Source organism: Capricornis sumatraensis, chromosome 1, assembly GCF_032405125.1.
Source record: "Capricornis sumatraensis isolate serow.1 chromosome 1, serow.2, whole genome shotgun sequence".
Taxonomy (NCBI): Eukaryota; Metazoa; Chordata; class Mammalia; order Artiodactyla; family Bovidae; genus Capricornis; species Capricornis sumatraensis.
Window position 1 is genome coordinate 224,614,524 of NC_091069.1, and position 16,467 is coordinate 224,630,990.

The 16,467-nt window shown below is 42.8% G+C and overlaps 1 protein-coding gene across 3 annotated transcripts in view; it reads left to right on the top strand.

Moving 5' to 3' along the window:
• Positions 1-16,467, top strand: part of WWTR1 (WW domain containing transcription regulator 1) — a 146,485-nt gene that overhangs the window by 65,406 nt on the left and 64,612 nt on the right. For all 3 annotated transcript variants that reach the window (XM_068983689.1, XM_068983775.1, XM_068983862.1), the window contains exon 3: positions 16,097-16,233. In XM_068983689.1, coding sequence (XP_068839790.1) covers positions 16,097-16,233 — 137 coding nt within the window. The remainder of the gene's footprint in view (positions 1-16,096; positions 16,234-16,467) is intronic.

A 16,467-nucleotide genomic window follows, 5' to 3' on the forward strand; every position in this document is an offset into this window, starting at 1 on the left:
AAGCCACCTGGGAAGCCCACGAGGTGGGACTGTTGAAACAAGACGATGGGGGTGGGGAGAGTCTGTCTTGTGGGGCCCTTTCTTCCGAGGGACCGAGCCTGTAGGTGACGTTGTTCCGGACAGGCTATCAGCAGCACCAACTGTCTGTACCCTCTTTTCCTTCCTTCCTAAAGGTCCAGATTACTTGTGTCAGCCTCTTTGGGTTCACAAGGCAGTATCCCGTTATGGAAAAAAAATGCCCAAGACCCACCTCTAGAATAAGATTGGGCCCTCAGCTGTGTCACATAGAACATCAGGAAATTTATTAAGTCATTTAACTTTTCCCAACTCAATTTCTGGATGTTAAAAATGAAGGTTAGTAAATCTGCTATGTGAGGGTCCAATTAAGGTAATTTTTGGAGCTATGGAGTGCTATATACGTGTCAACTGTTGCTGTCAGACATTATTATTACCATCATTACTGTGAATATTGTGATGTATAACTAATAGTCACTATCATGATTGTCACTGTTAATGAATGTCACTATTAACTTCATTCGTATGTTCACTCATTCATTCGTTTGACAAACGTTTATTTATTGGCACTTCCCTGGCAGTCTATATACATAAGGGTGGTGCTAGTGGTGAAGAATCTGCCTCCCAGTGCGGGAGACGCAAGAGACTCAGGTTCGATTCCTGGGTTGGGAAGGTCCTCTGGAGTAGGAAATGGCAACCCACTCCAGTATTCTTGCCTGGGAAATTCCATGGACAGAAGAGCCTGGTGGGCCACAGTCCATGAGGTTGCAGAGAATCAGACACAACTGAAGTGACCAAGCATAGCATAACCTGGTGATCTAGTGATTAGGATTCGGTGCTTTTGCTGCTGTGGCCCAGGTTCAATCCCTGGTTGGGGAACTGAGATCCCGCAAGCCATTCAGTGTGGCCAAAAACCCAGCAGCAACAACAAGAGCAACAAAAAGCACTTATTGAGTGTCTACAATATGCCTGAGGTGGTGTACTTTCAGGGTCCATGGTGAACACCACTTGGTGGTGGTTCAGTTGACCAGTTTGCTGAATCAAACTAGAATAAATTAATAATGCTTTCATTTGTTTTAGAGGCTGTTAGCATCCTCTAGGCTTCATGTCCTTCCAGGGACCAGTAAAGAACAAATTTTCCTGGGTGAGTTTTTTGAACACTTGATAGATAAGGGTACATAAGATATGGGTGATTTGTTTGATCCCGTCACTGAGAAACAAAATATTTTGTTAAAGGAAGCTCATTAAATACATTTTTTCCCTCCTTGCTTTTTAAAGTCATTTGTTTCATGAGTAATTTTTGAATATCTGCTTTGGGTCTTCCACTCTAGATACAATATTGGAACTACTGAGAACTTGAGAGCTTATTTAAAGTCTCCTTCAATTCAACATCCTTTAAAAAAAAAAAGTCTCATGGAAAGGAAAAATCTAAATGTGTCCTGTAGAGAAAATACCATTTCCTTTGACCATTATTATGATCTTTATCCTGCTTCTTTCTTTATACAGAGTTCCTCTCCAACTCAGTGGGAACTGCTTAGCAGTTCTGAAGGCAGGATGTGCCTTGGAGTGGGAGGAGAACGAGGCTTGTGGTTGGTCATCAGACTAAATTTAAACCATTATTTGGAATGACTATGTAATTAACGTGGGGGTTAAAAAATGAAAAATACAGCTGCAAGGGTAGTTTTCTTCCTTTAATAAGAAAAGAAGTCAGGAGTCATGAGAAGAAAACAAACACAGAAACATGAGGCATGCATTCTCTTTCATGAGAAGAGAATCAAAGATGCACCCTAATCTTTCAGGAGACAATAAATGCCTCTCCCTTCTGGATTAGGAAGATGACAGCAAGAATGGCACTGCAGCTGGGCGTCTCCAGAGCAGACAGGTGCTGGATATAAGATGCCTCCGATTGTCCTGTGAAGTGTAGACAGTGCTCCAGATGACAGGCCCCGCTTGATCTGCCAGAGGACAGAGCTGCTCAGTCTGTTGACGCCTGGTTCACAGTCCCCCAGCTCGCTCAAACAGCTGCCAGAGGCAGCCATGAAATATTGCTTAATTATAGAATTTCCCTTGATCCTCTTTATCCCTTCTCCCGCTCCCCACACCGGGCTTTGTGCCCCTCCCTGGTTCACAGCACCTTTAGACTGAGCACTCAGGGGAGTATTAGGATGGTGCCTTTTCCAGCTCACAGTTAAGGGACTGACAAGAGGTTCAACTACACTCTAGCTGTGGGCTTATTCTTGGAGGCTGTAATTAGCAGTGTTAAGTTCGAATGTGGAATGCAATGTTATTTTTTTCAGCAGGAAGCGAGTTTACTTGGAGCAGGGCAGAGGAGGATAGCTTTTCTCATTCTTTCTCTCTCTTTTTTTTTTTTTCTGATTGGAAAGTAGTGCTTATTGTACAAAGTGGAGAAAATATCAATAAATCTAAAGATATGACTAAAGCCTACTTTCCTCTTATTCATATGTTTGGATATTAACCAAAATAGTATTATGTTCACTTAGCATTATGTTCATTTTCTACTTTAACAAGTATAGATCCATGTCATGTGTAATGTCTGTTCAGTCTTCCATGGTCTGGCTGACCCATAATTTACTTAACCATTTAACACATTTGAGACATAAATAAAACTGCAGTGGACATCCTTGCACATACATTTTGCATACTTGTTTATTGGTTTGGAATTATGTTTGTAATTAACAGGAACATGAAATGAGATTGTCTCTAACATTAAATTAAGATGATCAAGGGCTGATGTGATGATCGTTCTGCATGCACTTGTCTCTTTTCTATTGTCTTGTTCATAGTGAGTAGCTTTTGTTCCTCATGATTTAAAAGGGTTGCTATAGCTCTGGTCATAATGTCTACTTTCCAAGCTGGAATAAAGAAGGTGGAAAGCAGAAAAGACTGTTTATCCCTTGCATTTAAAGAACTTCCCCAGAATTTTGCACAGCATTCTGTTTATCGTCTCGAACTTAGTCCCTTGGCCACACCTTGCATCCAGAAGAGAGGGTGAATAGATATTCAGAAGCAGCTGGCCATCTCGACCATATCTTTCTGTTTTCTTGGTATATGTTTCATGGAGGAGTTTCTAATTCAAAGATTTTTCAAGGATTTTGTAATGTGTTGACAAACTGCTCTCCAGAAAGAGGTTACCAGTTAAGTTTAGTAATATGTCAGAGTGACCCTCAATGAGGCTGTGGGTTCTTTGGTGAGCATTTTAAGGGCATTTTAAAACTTTTTCCTGAAGCTGTGTTTTTCTTTCTTTAAATCATACATTCTGAAGAGAGTTGATGTAGGGGTTTCTGATACAATTTTTTCTTCAAATTAAGGTCTGTACAAGTAAGAGTATTCCTTCCAAAAACTGGAAGGATGTTGGCCTGAGAATTCAAATGTTATTCACACACGTTTCATCCACTTTTAAGAACGCTTATTTGGAATTCAATTAACAAGCGAACCCAGTTTGAAAATTTTTCCTGCCAATCAAGTAAAAAGGCACAACCAAGAAGCTGCTCACTCAGCCCATGTTGGTGTTAAGATATAAAGGTGTTTGATTTCTGTTCCACCATTTCCTATAAGTTTAAAAATCATATCAAAATTAAAAGTGCATACACCTAAATAGATGTTTTTTTACTATGAGAATTAATGCCAGCTATAATATGTTAGTGAAGAACAGTGGGGTTTGGATGGGTTAATAATTCATAAAAAATTGAAAAAAATACATTTCCTGTTCTTTGTTAAATATATGTATGTGTGTGCGCATGCGTGCACGTGTGTGTGTGTATATATATATATATATATTTTTTTTTTTGGCTGCACCTCCTGGTTTATGGGATCTTAGCTCCCTCACCAGGGATTGAACTCAGGTGCTCAGCAGTGAAAAGGCAGAGTCCTACCCTTTGGACTGCCAGGGAATTCCCAACAGTAGTATATTAATTAACATACACCCGTGGGTACAAAGCTAACTCGTTTGTTTTGCATTAACATGTTTGTATAAAACTATAGTACTTTTTAAGCTAATTTGTTTTTCCATTTTGTTGATTCACAGAAGTTTCAAGTCTTCTTGTGTTTCTGTACCTAATCTGTGCCCCTACATTTTGGGGTAAACTATGGGAGTGAACTATTTTCACCCTGTAATTGATTTAAAGAACTTCGTTAGAGTAAAACTTCTTAAGCATTTCTGTTAGGAAGGAGGGAAAGCCATTAGGTACTCTTTTTCTAGTATTGTCTTATGCTTTTCACATCAAGCTGAAATCCTTACTAGTTTATACATGAGACTGAAGTCTTGGGCTGACACAGGATGCTCATCACCATTAAAAGTGCCTAACAAAGGCTTTAGAGGAGTCTCAGTTTTGGCCTTTTCTTACACTGGACCTGAGAGTTGTTATTATTAGAATGTAGGGTGAGGGGAGGGGTGGTAGTGAAGGAGCCACTCAAAGGCTGGTGGTTTGCTTGTTCTTTTGTGTTTTGAGAATGTTTTTGTCTCAAGATCAATGGTTAGTTAGCTGCTTTATGTGAAATCATATAAATCTGTAGCTTTTGCAGTGAATTAATGTTCACTCCTATTTTTCCCCATTTTCACTGTACCCTAGGGTGTTTGCTGACAATTTTGCATTTGAATTCCTCAGATCTTTGTAAAAAGTTGGAATAGATTTTCATGAGAGAAAGAAGTGGAATTAGTATTTATAGAGTGTCATGGGTGTGTCTGGCACTGTGTGGGTGTTTTGTTATGGGATGAAATATTTAAAACAGCCTCACGCATGAAAGTGTTCTTATGCCTGTTTCACAGTGGAGGAAACTGAGGCTAGGAGACGCTAAGTAGAGTTTCCGTGGTCTCTTAACTGGTTAATTGCAGAGCTCAAAACCACTGCAGTACTGCCTCCTTTGGGTGACGCTTTCAACCCAAGATGCAAAGAAATGCACGTAAAGAGACACTTTGGGCTGTGTTGACAGGAAACACAAGCAGTGTTGCCTGGTGATTATCTTCAAGGCCTCCTGTGTTTCTCTCCCCTCCCTGCTGGGAAACCTAACTCAACTCCCCTTCTTTTGTCTTTGCTCCTCCAAACCATTTCTTGCAAAATGGGATGCTGACTCTGAAAAGCACCTCCAGTCTTTCTCCAGACCGGGGCTGGGACTTATGCCAGTCTCTTCTCTAGTTCCACGTGTCTTGTCATTCAAACATGTGCATAAAGTGACTGAAGACCAGGGTGGCCCATCCTCTTCCCAGAATTAAAAACAAGAACAATAACAAACCAAAAAGGAATTGGCGCTCCCCACATGCATAGAGGAGAGACTAGATTAATCCAAAAGAATTCTTGGTTTTTTTGGAGGTTTTGTCCTATTTCCTTGGACAAGTGACATTCAGTTCGTTTTGCCCCACCAGAACAAGCAGTGTGTCAATGTCCCGTTTAAGAACAACTGGAAAAACAACACGTTGAAACATGTGTTGAGCACAGAGAGCCTGGAAAAACAATTTTCAAAGTATTTGAGCACTTAAAGTAGCTTGGTAGCTTAAAAAATTTTTCTTTTAAAAACCAATTGAGAGATTAAAGCTGCTTCCCAGATGTCAGATGCTGTTGATACCGGAGCATATCTACATGTAGCTATTGAGATAGAATGTCGGGCTCTGGACCTTTTATAGCAACAATCAAAATAGGGTGTGTGCTTTCTAACCCTTCACATCATTGCCACTGCCCATGTGATCACCAGCTTCCAGGTCCCACGTTATATCTTCTGTTACGTCCTCCCAGGGAGGAGAGGACACTGCAGGCATTCAGGATCATATGTCTACTTAAGTGGCATGAATTCAATTTTCCGTGCCTAGCAAATCCCAACATAAGTATTTGGGGACAGCATCACTTCATCTGGAGCTTGGCTGTAGAAATAGTACCATGTCCTAACCCCGAAAAGATCTGGCTGTGTTGAACTTACTGAAAGACCTTATAATATACACAAAGCTTAGCACACTCTACATTATGGCCCATTTAAAGGATTTGCAGTGGTAATTTTCACCACACTCCACATTTGTCAGAACTGCTTTTGGGGCTGCATCCTCATGGAAGATACTGTCCTGGGGTAAATACAGTTGAATGACTGAATGGATGAATGCCTTTCACTTCCTTTGATAATTTTAGAATTCACCATTCATTAAGATCCTCATCTTCACTTCTCCTCATTACTATCCCTTATTTTTGTTTGTGAAAAAGTGGGAAAATGAGGTACTGAGCACCTATTTTATACTTGATGCCTGGAAATAATAAAACCTGGTAAAATAAACTCTTACATGGTTGTTCAGCTTCAACACAAGAGACAATGTGGTTTATAAATCTTTTAATACCATTATTGATCCTGACATGAAAAGCAAAAAAAAAAAACAGTGTTGATAATACCATTGTAGTATAGCCCAAGTTAGGCGCTTGGCCAGAGGCAGACAAGCAAACAGAAACGCAGTCGTTTTTCTTCTCGCTCTTTTTTGGGAATAGAAAAAGGGAGGTGAAGCAAGAGTTGGCTCAGTTTGCACAGAGGAAGTCAGGTCTGCCCCGGTCATATGGCACTGGGGACCTCAGCGGGGATGAGGGGGTGCCTCTCACACAAAAGCTCACCCTCTGGAGTGAGGTCACTGAGTCACACCTCTGGGTCATGTCTGTGAGTCATGGGCTTCCCAAAAAGGCTTTCTCCAGAAGCGGCGCCTTCATGGTGTCCCCGGCTTTCTCGCCCCAGGGATAAACGCTGGTAAATAAACCCCTTCAGGAAGGAACTATGATTATTACAGCCTCAAGTGGGCTCACTCTGCACTTCAGGACTGACTGCAGCTCTGCGTGACTCAGCTCTCTGCCCAGATGGAGCAGGTTTGGAAAAGCCGGATTCGTGTAGATGGATGCCCGAGGCTGGCTGAGGTGGAAGTGCCTGAAGACCTTCCACGCTGCTTCGGCTCCTACTGCTGCTGATTTCAACAAGTGGAGACTTCTTGGCACCGCTGAGATGGAAGTCGAGGATTAGAGCCTAGTAGTTAAAAATACAGCCCCTGTCATTCATCTGGAATTCCAGAGAACTCTGAAATTTTTTGAATTGGCACGTGAATGGCAGAGACCGGAAGCATGCACCAAAATAATGCTTCTCATCTTGTATCATCTTTTATTAGAGGATCCTAAAAAAATCCCCTACATATATGAGTTATTATTCCTGTGTCATAGACTGCAGCTTTGTTTGATGAGCTGCCGAAGTGCAAATCTGACCGGAACCTTTTAACTATAAATGCCTTGTGGTTTCAAAGAAGGATGAGCTTTCTCAGCCAACACACTTTTGTTATGTGAACAGTTGCCTTTATTGTATAGCATAAGAGAGTCAGTTTTTATAGCTTTAGGACTTAATCTATGAATGATATGAATGTTTTCTAATGGATGTGTCAGCTAGGCACATTTGCAGCTTGACTTTTACCTCTTTGTATCTTTTTATTCTTATGCATTGGACTAGCAAGTGATGGTGATGTTTAGGATTTTGGCAGAACAGAAGAAGAATTATAACCAATTGTAATGTAATGAAAGCTGCTTTGGGACAAAGAATCATCAGTTGGGCTGACAATAGGAAAGATGACAACTTGGGAGGGAGATTGGTCGCTTCTGAAAGAAAATAATACATCAGCTGTGCATCTTTTCAGCCAGGTGAAGAGCCAGCACTTTATTTCCAATTGTCAATGTATTCCAAAGACAAGTTCTTATTATGCAGCTGGACTGATAGGGTTAATCAGAGGGGAACAATTTACTGATGGCTACTAATCAGAATGGGTTGCTACTTTAGACGAGGGCTTTGAGCTGCTACTGCTATGGGGCTTCCACTGTGATCAGCTCCTACCATTCCCTGGGTTTGGGTGGCTCAGTGGTAAAGAATCTGCCTGCCAGTGCAGGAGACGCAGGAGATGTGGGTTTGATACCTGGGTTGGGAAGATCCTCTGGAGAAGGAAATGGCAACCCACTCCAAAATTCTTGCCTGGGAATTCCCACGGACTGTGGAGCCTGGTGGGCTACAGTTCATGGGGTCGCAAAAATGTTGGACATGGCTGAGAGACCAAACAACACAAGGAGCCATCTATCTGGAGAGTGTATGTTTCTGAACCTGGGAGAGTTATAAGTATGCATGCCAGCTGTCTTTGTTCTCGTGATTAAGACCCATCTCTGGTGTCAGTCGGAAGAGCCAAGTATCACTGGCAAAAAAACAAAACACAACAAAAGACTCCACTCAAATGCAAGATGTGAGTAAGATATGATGTGTCATTTCCTAGGTCTTGAAATTTAAATCAGAACACACTGCCCACATGTTTTATGTAATTGAAAGACTGCATTTATCCCTGAAATAAAACAAAAAAAGTGAACCAGCTTTTACGTATTTGTATTTTAATTCTAATTGGGGAAAATTTTCAAATTTTTTTGTGAGTCCTGGGCAAGTCTTCTTGCCATCTGGTACAGGATTAAACATTGGCATAGCGTTTGTTTTCTGCTGACAGTGGGTCCAATTTATTTGGCAAGACCTGCCTGGGAAATTATCAACCTCATGCAAATCTGCTTCAGTTTTCATTTTTAACACTGATGAGTTTAACTGAATGGGTTCACAACAAGCAAGTTGCAAACCTATTTTAGTTAGCAGTTTTTAAGCAAATCATCTTTAGTCTGTATAAACATTTGTTATAACATTAAGAGGGTGGTGAATTGGCCTACTAAGTCAAAAAAAGAGGTTGAAATGTCTGATTTTTAAAAATGAGATATTTTACCTATGCGCTCAGTTGGGCTTGTGAAGATTCTGCGGCTTCAGGAGTATTGTTTTTCAAGTGCCTACCATGTGTAGGACACCTTGCTCTGCCTACACTGGGTCTTTTCTGTTCTCAAAAGAGCTTGTGTTGCATTGTAAGAGAAATATTAGTATCCCCCCAAAAAAAGAGAAAGAAAGAATGAAAGGAGAGGTTAAAGAGAAACTGGGATTGGCAGGAGGGTGAAGCAAAGAAGCACTGAATATGAATTGAGTTTTGAGCAAGTCAGAGGAGCCTGGAGGGCTACAGTCCTTGGGGTTACAAAGAGTTGGACACGACTGAACAACTAACACTTTCACTTTCACAACACTTAGAGCCTTTATATTCCCATCTCTTTGGTGTGGTTGTCTATAACTGGGCTTCTCTGGTGGCTCAGACAATAAAGAATCTGCCTGTAATGCAGGAGACCTGGGTTTGATCCCTGGGTCAGGCAGATCCCCTCGAGAAGGAAAAGGCAACCCACTCCAATGTTCTTGCCTGGAAAATCCCATGGACAGAGGAGCCTGGAAGGCTACAGTCCATGGTGTTGCAAAGAGTCAGACATGACTGAGTGACTAACGCTTGCACATAATCATCTATCTAGATGGTAGTAAGAAGCTGCTTGTAAGTCCTGCCCTAACAGGTTGGTTGAGGGAGCCCTGAGTAATGTCCAACACAACTAATGTGAAATAATATATTAAGAGAGGAGGAAGAGTAAAAAGGCCAAACACTTTATACTTGCAGATGAAATCTTTGCCCACATATATGAACAAACAGCTTATGTTGCTGCTGCTGCTGCTGCTAAGTCGCTTCAGTTGTGTCCGACTCTGTGCGACCCCATAGACGGTAGCCCACCAGGCTCCCCCGTCCCTGAGATTCTCCAGGCAAGAGCACTGGAGTGGGTTGCCATTTCCTTCTCCAATGCACGAAAGTGAGAAGTGAAAGTGAAGTCGCTCAGTCGTGTCTGACTCTTTGCGACCCCGTGGACTGCAGCCCACCAGGCTTCTCCGCCCATGGGATTTTCCAGGCAAGAGTACTGGAGTGGGGTGCCATTGCCTTCTCAGGCTTATGTTGCTATGAACTCCAAATTCTTTCAAAATTAAACACTCATAATCATTGCTATTTTTATATCTTTGTATGCTTCCAGCAATACAAAATGTATTACATAGGCTTTCTCTATTTCAGAAAGTCTTTGTTGTGTGGCTTCCTTCCATGAAGTTAGTGTAATAGGTCATGAACTGGGGGGTAAATTTATCCAAAAAACACCAAGCCTCTTCCTGGGCTATAAGAAGCTGGTGGATTCTGTTTTTGCAGATAAGATTTTATCTTTGCCTTTCATGGTTCGGCGGCCAGTCAAGATTTTATATTTATAAAATGCTTTTCATTTTTATGCCTAACAAGTGCACGTGCACTATAGGAATTATACAATCCAGGCTTGTTGAGCCAAAGGTTGCCAGCCTTGGGCTGGAGGCTGGAGCTGTCTTCTGTGAGTTCACTGGCTAAGTAGGTGAGCTTGAAAAGTGAAGTGACCTGGTCATGAAATTGGCAGGTGACCTCGGTGATTACAGGCTTCCCAGAACAGCCGTTTTTTCACCTTAGAAAAAGGAATTGGAGCATTTGTTGGCTTTTTTACCCCTGTCTCATAGATATAGGTGCTGAGACCATGATGGGTTACATGGCTTGTCCACTTAGGTCACACAGGATCGGAGCTGTATTAAAACTCAGACATATGTAGGAATCCCCTGGAGATCTGGTGCTTAGGACTCTTGAGCTTTCACTGCTGAAGGTGCGAGTTGGATCCCCGTTTGGAGAACTGGATATCCCACAAGCTGTGCTACTGCTAAATCACTTCAGTCGTGTTTGACTCTGTGCGACCCCATAGATGGCAGCCCACCAGGCTCCCCCGTCCCTGGGATTCTCCAGGCAAGACTGTGAGGTTTGGCCAAAACAAAGAAACACAACAAAAAACAAAAGAACTCAGTATGTGTGATTCCCAGCCTGTGGTCTTTCCAGAAGACACAGTTGCTTCACTGTCTCCCAGTAGGATGTCAAGGGTCATGGGGCACTCAGACCCAGCTGTTCTGGGGATGAGTCTAGAGGTGTGTTAGAGAAAGTATTGTCAGATAGAGAGGGTGGGAAAGGGATGGAGGACAGAGGGAAAACCTGAGGGACTGGAGGAGGGAAGCCTGGAGGCCATTGTCCTCATCCAGGTGAAAGGTCATGCAAATAGGAGCTAAATTAACAATCTCCTGGAGGCTGTTGGGAGGGGCCAAGCCTGTAGAGGAGGGTGATTGGGAGAGTGGTAATGCTGCCTCCCTCCCCCACTGATTTCAATGACATTCTAACCCCAAACACAGAATATTCCTAATACATAAAATGGCTTTCCCAACTTGTGTCTGTATTGAAGAACACATTCAAATTCTAGAAGGAAAAATTATTTAACACAACGCAGCTTTCCATAAACTACCATTTCCAACTTAATGTCTTCTCAGAGAAGTGCTTGACCTTTCTTGCCCCCGGGCAAACATGCAGGTCCTCAGAACTGAAGCTCTCACAGACCCTGGTGTGATTGTATATTTGTCCTTTATAAGACTGTGGAGAAAGGCAGTTTGGGAAGTCAAAGGGGCCCCTGAAGGAAGAGGAAAAGATTCCATTACCTTTGTAACAGTTGCCATTTCCATTGCCCACCACCTTGGGCTTCCATGAAAAATCCCTGCAGACATTTTTATTTTTTCCCAGTCCAGGAAAATTGGGTGTTGGAGAGAGTGTATCAAGAAGAGCTTTTCTTTCTCTTAGAGACTGGCTTTTTTTTCTTTATAAAAAGCATGGAGACAGGTAATTGAATCCATTTCCCTTCTTACTTTGGCCACTCAAAAATAGGAGCCAAATCTCTAGTTTATCTCCAGTAACTTTTTAATACCTATGACCTGCATTTTCATGCATCATTTTCCTTTTTTGTCTTTTTGAACCTTCAGAAGTGTTTTTATTTTCACTGGTTATGAAAACAGTACGTTATCACTGTTCAAAACTGGAAAGTATAGAAGAGTTTAGATTAAGGGGGAAAAAATCTCCAGTGAGCATATTACTTGCTTACACGTGTGCGTGCTCAGTCCTGTCCGACTCTGCGACCCCCATGGACTGTAGCCCGGCTACAGTCCATACAATTGTCCAGGCGAGAATACTAGAGTGGGTGGCCATGCTTTCCTCCAGGGGATTTTCCCAACCCAGAGATCGAACCTGAGTCTCCTGTGGCTCCTGCATTGCAGACAGATCGTTCTGCTGTGCTCCCTGGGAAGCCCATTACTTGCATGCTGCTGCTACTGCTGCTAAGTCGCTTCAGTCGTGTCCGACTCCGTGTGACCCCATAGACGGCAGCCCACCAGGCTCCCCCATCCCTGGGATTCTCCAGGCAAGAACACTGGGGTGGGCTGCCATTTCCTTCTCCAATGCACGAAAGTGAAAAGTGAAAGTGAAGTTGCTCAGTCATGTCTGACTCTGTGCGACCCCATAGATGGCAGCCCACCAGGCTCCCCCGTCCATGGGATTTTCCAGGCAAGAGTACTGGAGTGGGGTGCCATTGCCTTCTCCCATTACTTGCATGTATCAGCCTAAATACTTTGGTATCTTTTTTCCTTTTGGTTCCTTTTTTAGGGAAGTGGGGCCATGCTGGGTCTTTGTTGTGGTGAGTGGGCTTGTGTAATTGTGGCACTTAGTTGTCCCACAACATGTGGAATCTTAGCCCTGATCAAGGACTGAACCATTGTTCCCTGCTTTGGAAGGTGGATTCTTAACCACTGGACCACCAGTGAAGTCCTCTGTTCCAATGTGTGTTCATAGAATATTCACTATTATGTAGTTGAACATGCAGATATAAGTGTATATAAATATTACATATGTAAATTTTTAAGGGAAACTGGACTTAAAGCAGCAGAGAGACATTTTCTTTCTTTCTTTCATCGTTTCTTTATCCCTTTCTTTCATCATTTTTTTTTTTCTTTTTTTCCCCCCTTAGACATTTGATTGAAGTGGACTCAGCAAGAGAGTGACATCAGACAGGGGTGGGAGTAGTAGGGAAGTGGAGATTAATTGAGCTAAACTGCGGGTCCTGGCAAACAGTAAGGCTGCACTGAGAAATACAAGAAAGGAAGTGACTCAGTAGCTCTGAGAGAGGGAGCAGAGATGAGACAGCAGCATGAAAGAGTGATGGTTTATCCTCCGGTTGGAAATAGGATGAGGGGAGCTAAATGAATTTAGTTTTCAAATCAAATCATGAGTGGTGGATTAAGTTCTTATGAGCAATGCCCTTGCTCTTGGCATTCAGACCAGGAGTCACCCTGGATGTCACATAAACTGAGTTTTAGAGTAGAACTGCCCTGCGGTCGATTGGTGTGCAGGGGCTGGGAAGTGGAGTGGCTTTCTTCTCAGAATTGTTTCAGAGCAAAGAGAACTTCTCAGAGTTGTTTCAGAGCAAAGAGAACTTCTTCTCAGAGTTGTTTCAGAGCAAAGAGAGCTGCTCGCATATGAAAGGCTCCCCCTTGTACTCAAGTCTTTGGGGAATACAGTGAGTGACACATTTAATTATCAGACCCGCTGGGAACAAAACTCCTTTAAAAGCGTTGGCCGGGTGTGGAGTTTGAAGGGTGGGCTGAGGAGGCTCCCACGGTTGTGGCGGGAGTTTCGGGGCTTGAAGCTGTGGCTGAGTTGTGCATCTTTGGGGTCAGATCACTTAGGATGAGGGTCAGAGTGTCCACCCAGAAAAGCCCTGCCATCTCTCCCAGGGGATGGAGGCTGTCAGCTGCAGTGGCTATCTTCAGACAAACTGGGCTCCTCTACCACTTTGGGCGTGAGCCTTTCTGCTCTCTGCAGACTTGAGAGCCCCAGCCCACTTGTTCAGAATGGGAAGGGTGAGTGGGGGACTGGCATTTGAGAATCCATCATTTCGGTTCCTGTATTGTTCTGATCACTGACAGGGAGCTGAGTGTGTACACAGCAGTATCCTTAAGTGTCTCCCAGGTGGTAAAGAACCCACCTGCCAATGCAAAGACATAAGAGATGCAGATTTGATCCCTGGGTTGGAAAGATCCCCAAGAGAAGTGTGTGGCAGCCCACTCCAGTATCCTTGCCTGAAGAATCCCATAGACAAAGGAGCCTGGCGGGCTATGGTCCAGAGAATCGCCAAGAGTTGGACACAACTAAAGCAACTGAGCAAGCACAGTATATATTAGTATATCACTGCTTCTCACTCCGGGCTGTGCTCGTGCTGGTTCTGTGGCAATGTCAGTATATTCATGGTGTCAGAGGACCTAAGAAGGGCTCATGAAAGAGAGAGGGATGTCTCCCTTTTTGGTACAGTGGAAAGTATTTCTTGCTTACCATGTGTTTTAGCAATATGGAATCCTGAAGGAATAGTCAAAGGGTTTCTTAGCTCTAATTACTTGGCTAAAGGGAGCTCACTCAACTTTAACATCCTCATCAATTGTTCCTCTTTTGGAAGATTGTGACAAACCCCCTGAGGCTGGCTATGAGTCTCCAGGAGACCAAAGGTTGACAGAGAATTTTAGGAACTGTTTGAACAGAATCACTATTGTTAACCTTGAAGGTGTAACTAAGACAGTTGTTTCTTGATCCTTAGATAGCTGATTTTCATCTTTTCAGTTCAGTCTCCTCACCACCACCACCACCCTCCTCAAGATCGTCTTAGGTTTTTTTTTTATTCCTCCCAATTTATTTTTGATTATTTTTTAAAGACTCCTATAGTATGAAACTCTACAGTTAAATTTAATTTTGCCTCTTTTATGGGAACTGACTTTTTTTTTCTTTTCCTTTTAAATCTTACTCATTTTAAAGGCCTTCTTGGGAAAACATCCAAGTTTTCACTCAAGGCAATGAATGAGCGTCCCATGGCAATAACTTCTAGTCTGGAATGAAGAAATCTGAAGAAGAATTTTATTTTATTTTATTATTATTTTTTTTTGAAGAAGAAGAATTTTAGTAGAGGCCATATTCAAATGTGAGGAAATGGAAGCAAAAGAAAAGATAAATATAACTCCATTACAAGAGAGTCACTGATTTAGGATTAAACCCAGTGATACTAAGAGTGGTTTCTACACGAAGGATTCAAAGGAAGTCATTGCTATTCAAAAGTAAGGTGTGTTTAAAAGGAATGAGATTGTTCTTTTTCATGTGGATCTATAACATGTGGGGTTGACATTGCCCTTTGGTTTGGGAGAGGCAACCTAGTTACAAGGCTTAGAACAACTGACTGACATTCAGCTTCTGCCATCAAAGTTTGTTGTCTTTGATAAATACAGAAAGATCTTTGATACAGTTCAGAAAACAGATTCGTGGCACCAAATGAGTATGCTTATCTTTAAAAGAAAAATGTACTAAACTCTCAAAAAAGATTGAGTTTATGGAGTGACACAGGGTCTGTAAGGCACCAGGAGTGACTTGTGATGTGGTCTGGAAGGAGGTAGGAAAGCTAGAGGTCCCATCCATCTTTCTGAAGACACACTGGAAACTCTGGGTGGAAGCTGATGTCCTTCTGGTTTCTCTAAGATTAATAATAAAGCTTGGGTGTTGTATATGACCAAGAGTCTAATCATGTCTTATTCCCCAGAAGCCTTTATGCCTCAGTAATCTGGGTGTCTCCATAATCTAGCACTTCCTACATGTATTTCCTGCTGCTCTGTTCTCCAGCTATACAGTTGTTACCTTGCATGGTAGAACATAAGCTTCCTGTGGACCTCACAGTGTCTTACCCTTAGTAGGAACTGTGTAATGTCATGTTTACGGGATTGGTTTCAAGGGCCCTGTCTCTGGCTGGGGCCAGGTGGAGGTGTCTCATTGTGTCAATTACATGAGCTGGGAGAGTATGGGAGGGCTGATGGACAGGAGAGCCAGGGTCCTGCTTTGGGAGAGGAGTTTGCACTATGGTATCCCAATGCTTGGATGGCAGTGGGCACTGGGGACTGGAGAACATAGGCTCCTTGGACTTGGGGAGGTATGCTGGGGCTGGTCCATCCTTGGTAAGACAAGAAACCTTTAAGAGGGCATTTGCACATGGAGGCAACTGGTCAACCAAATCAACTTATTGTCAGAGAGTCCCCTGCAAAATCCCCATCATGGCCCAACTTGGATGGAGGGTAAGTGGGCAAGCTTGATGTTGGCTGGAAACAATGTGTCAAGCTCCTGTAAGCAAATTCTAAGGGAAGAAAGGCCAGCATCATTTAACTGTTGTGTTGTTACTGGTGATGATGGTAATGATGCTAACAATTAAAGAGATAATTGTTTTCCTTCTTTTAGTCACATAGAAAAAATCACCACATGGCAAGACCCTAGGAAGGCGATGAATCAGCCCCTGAATCATATGAACCTCCACCCAGCTGCCACTTCCACACCAGCGCCCCAGAGGTCCATGGCCGTGTCTCAGCCGAATCTTGGTAAGCTTTGACTCGGAGCTGGATAAATAGATGTTCAAGCAAGGGCCTCTGGAGCTCAGAAGCGGCTTTGGTTGCCTCAGTGCCTACTCATGTACCCAGATAGTATCCTTTCCTCCCTTTTGGCTGCATTACCCTTTCACTGCCCTTGCCATCTTTTCTTGGCCTCTTGGCTGTGTGGTTCATGACATGGTATCCAGCTTGACACTACAGCCCCAGCATCCTCTCCAATTACCT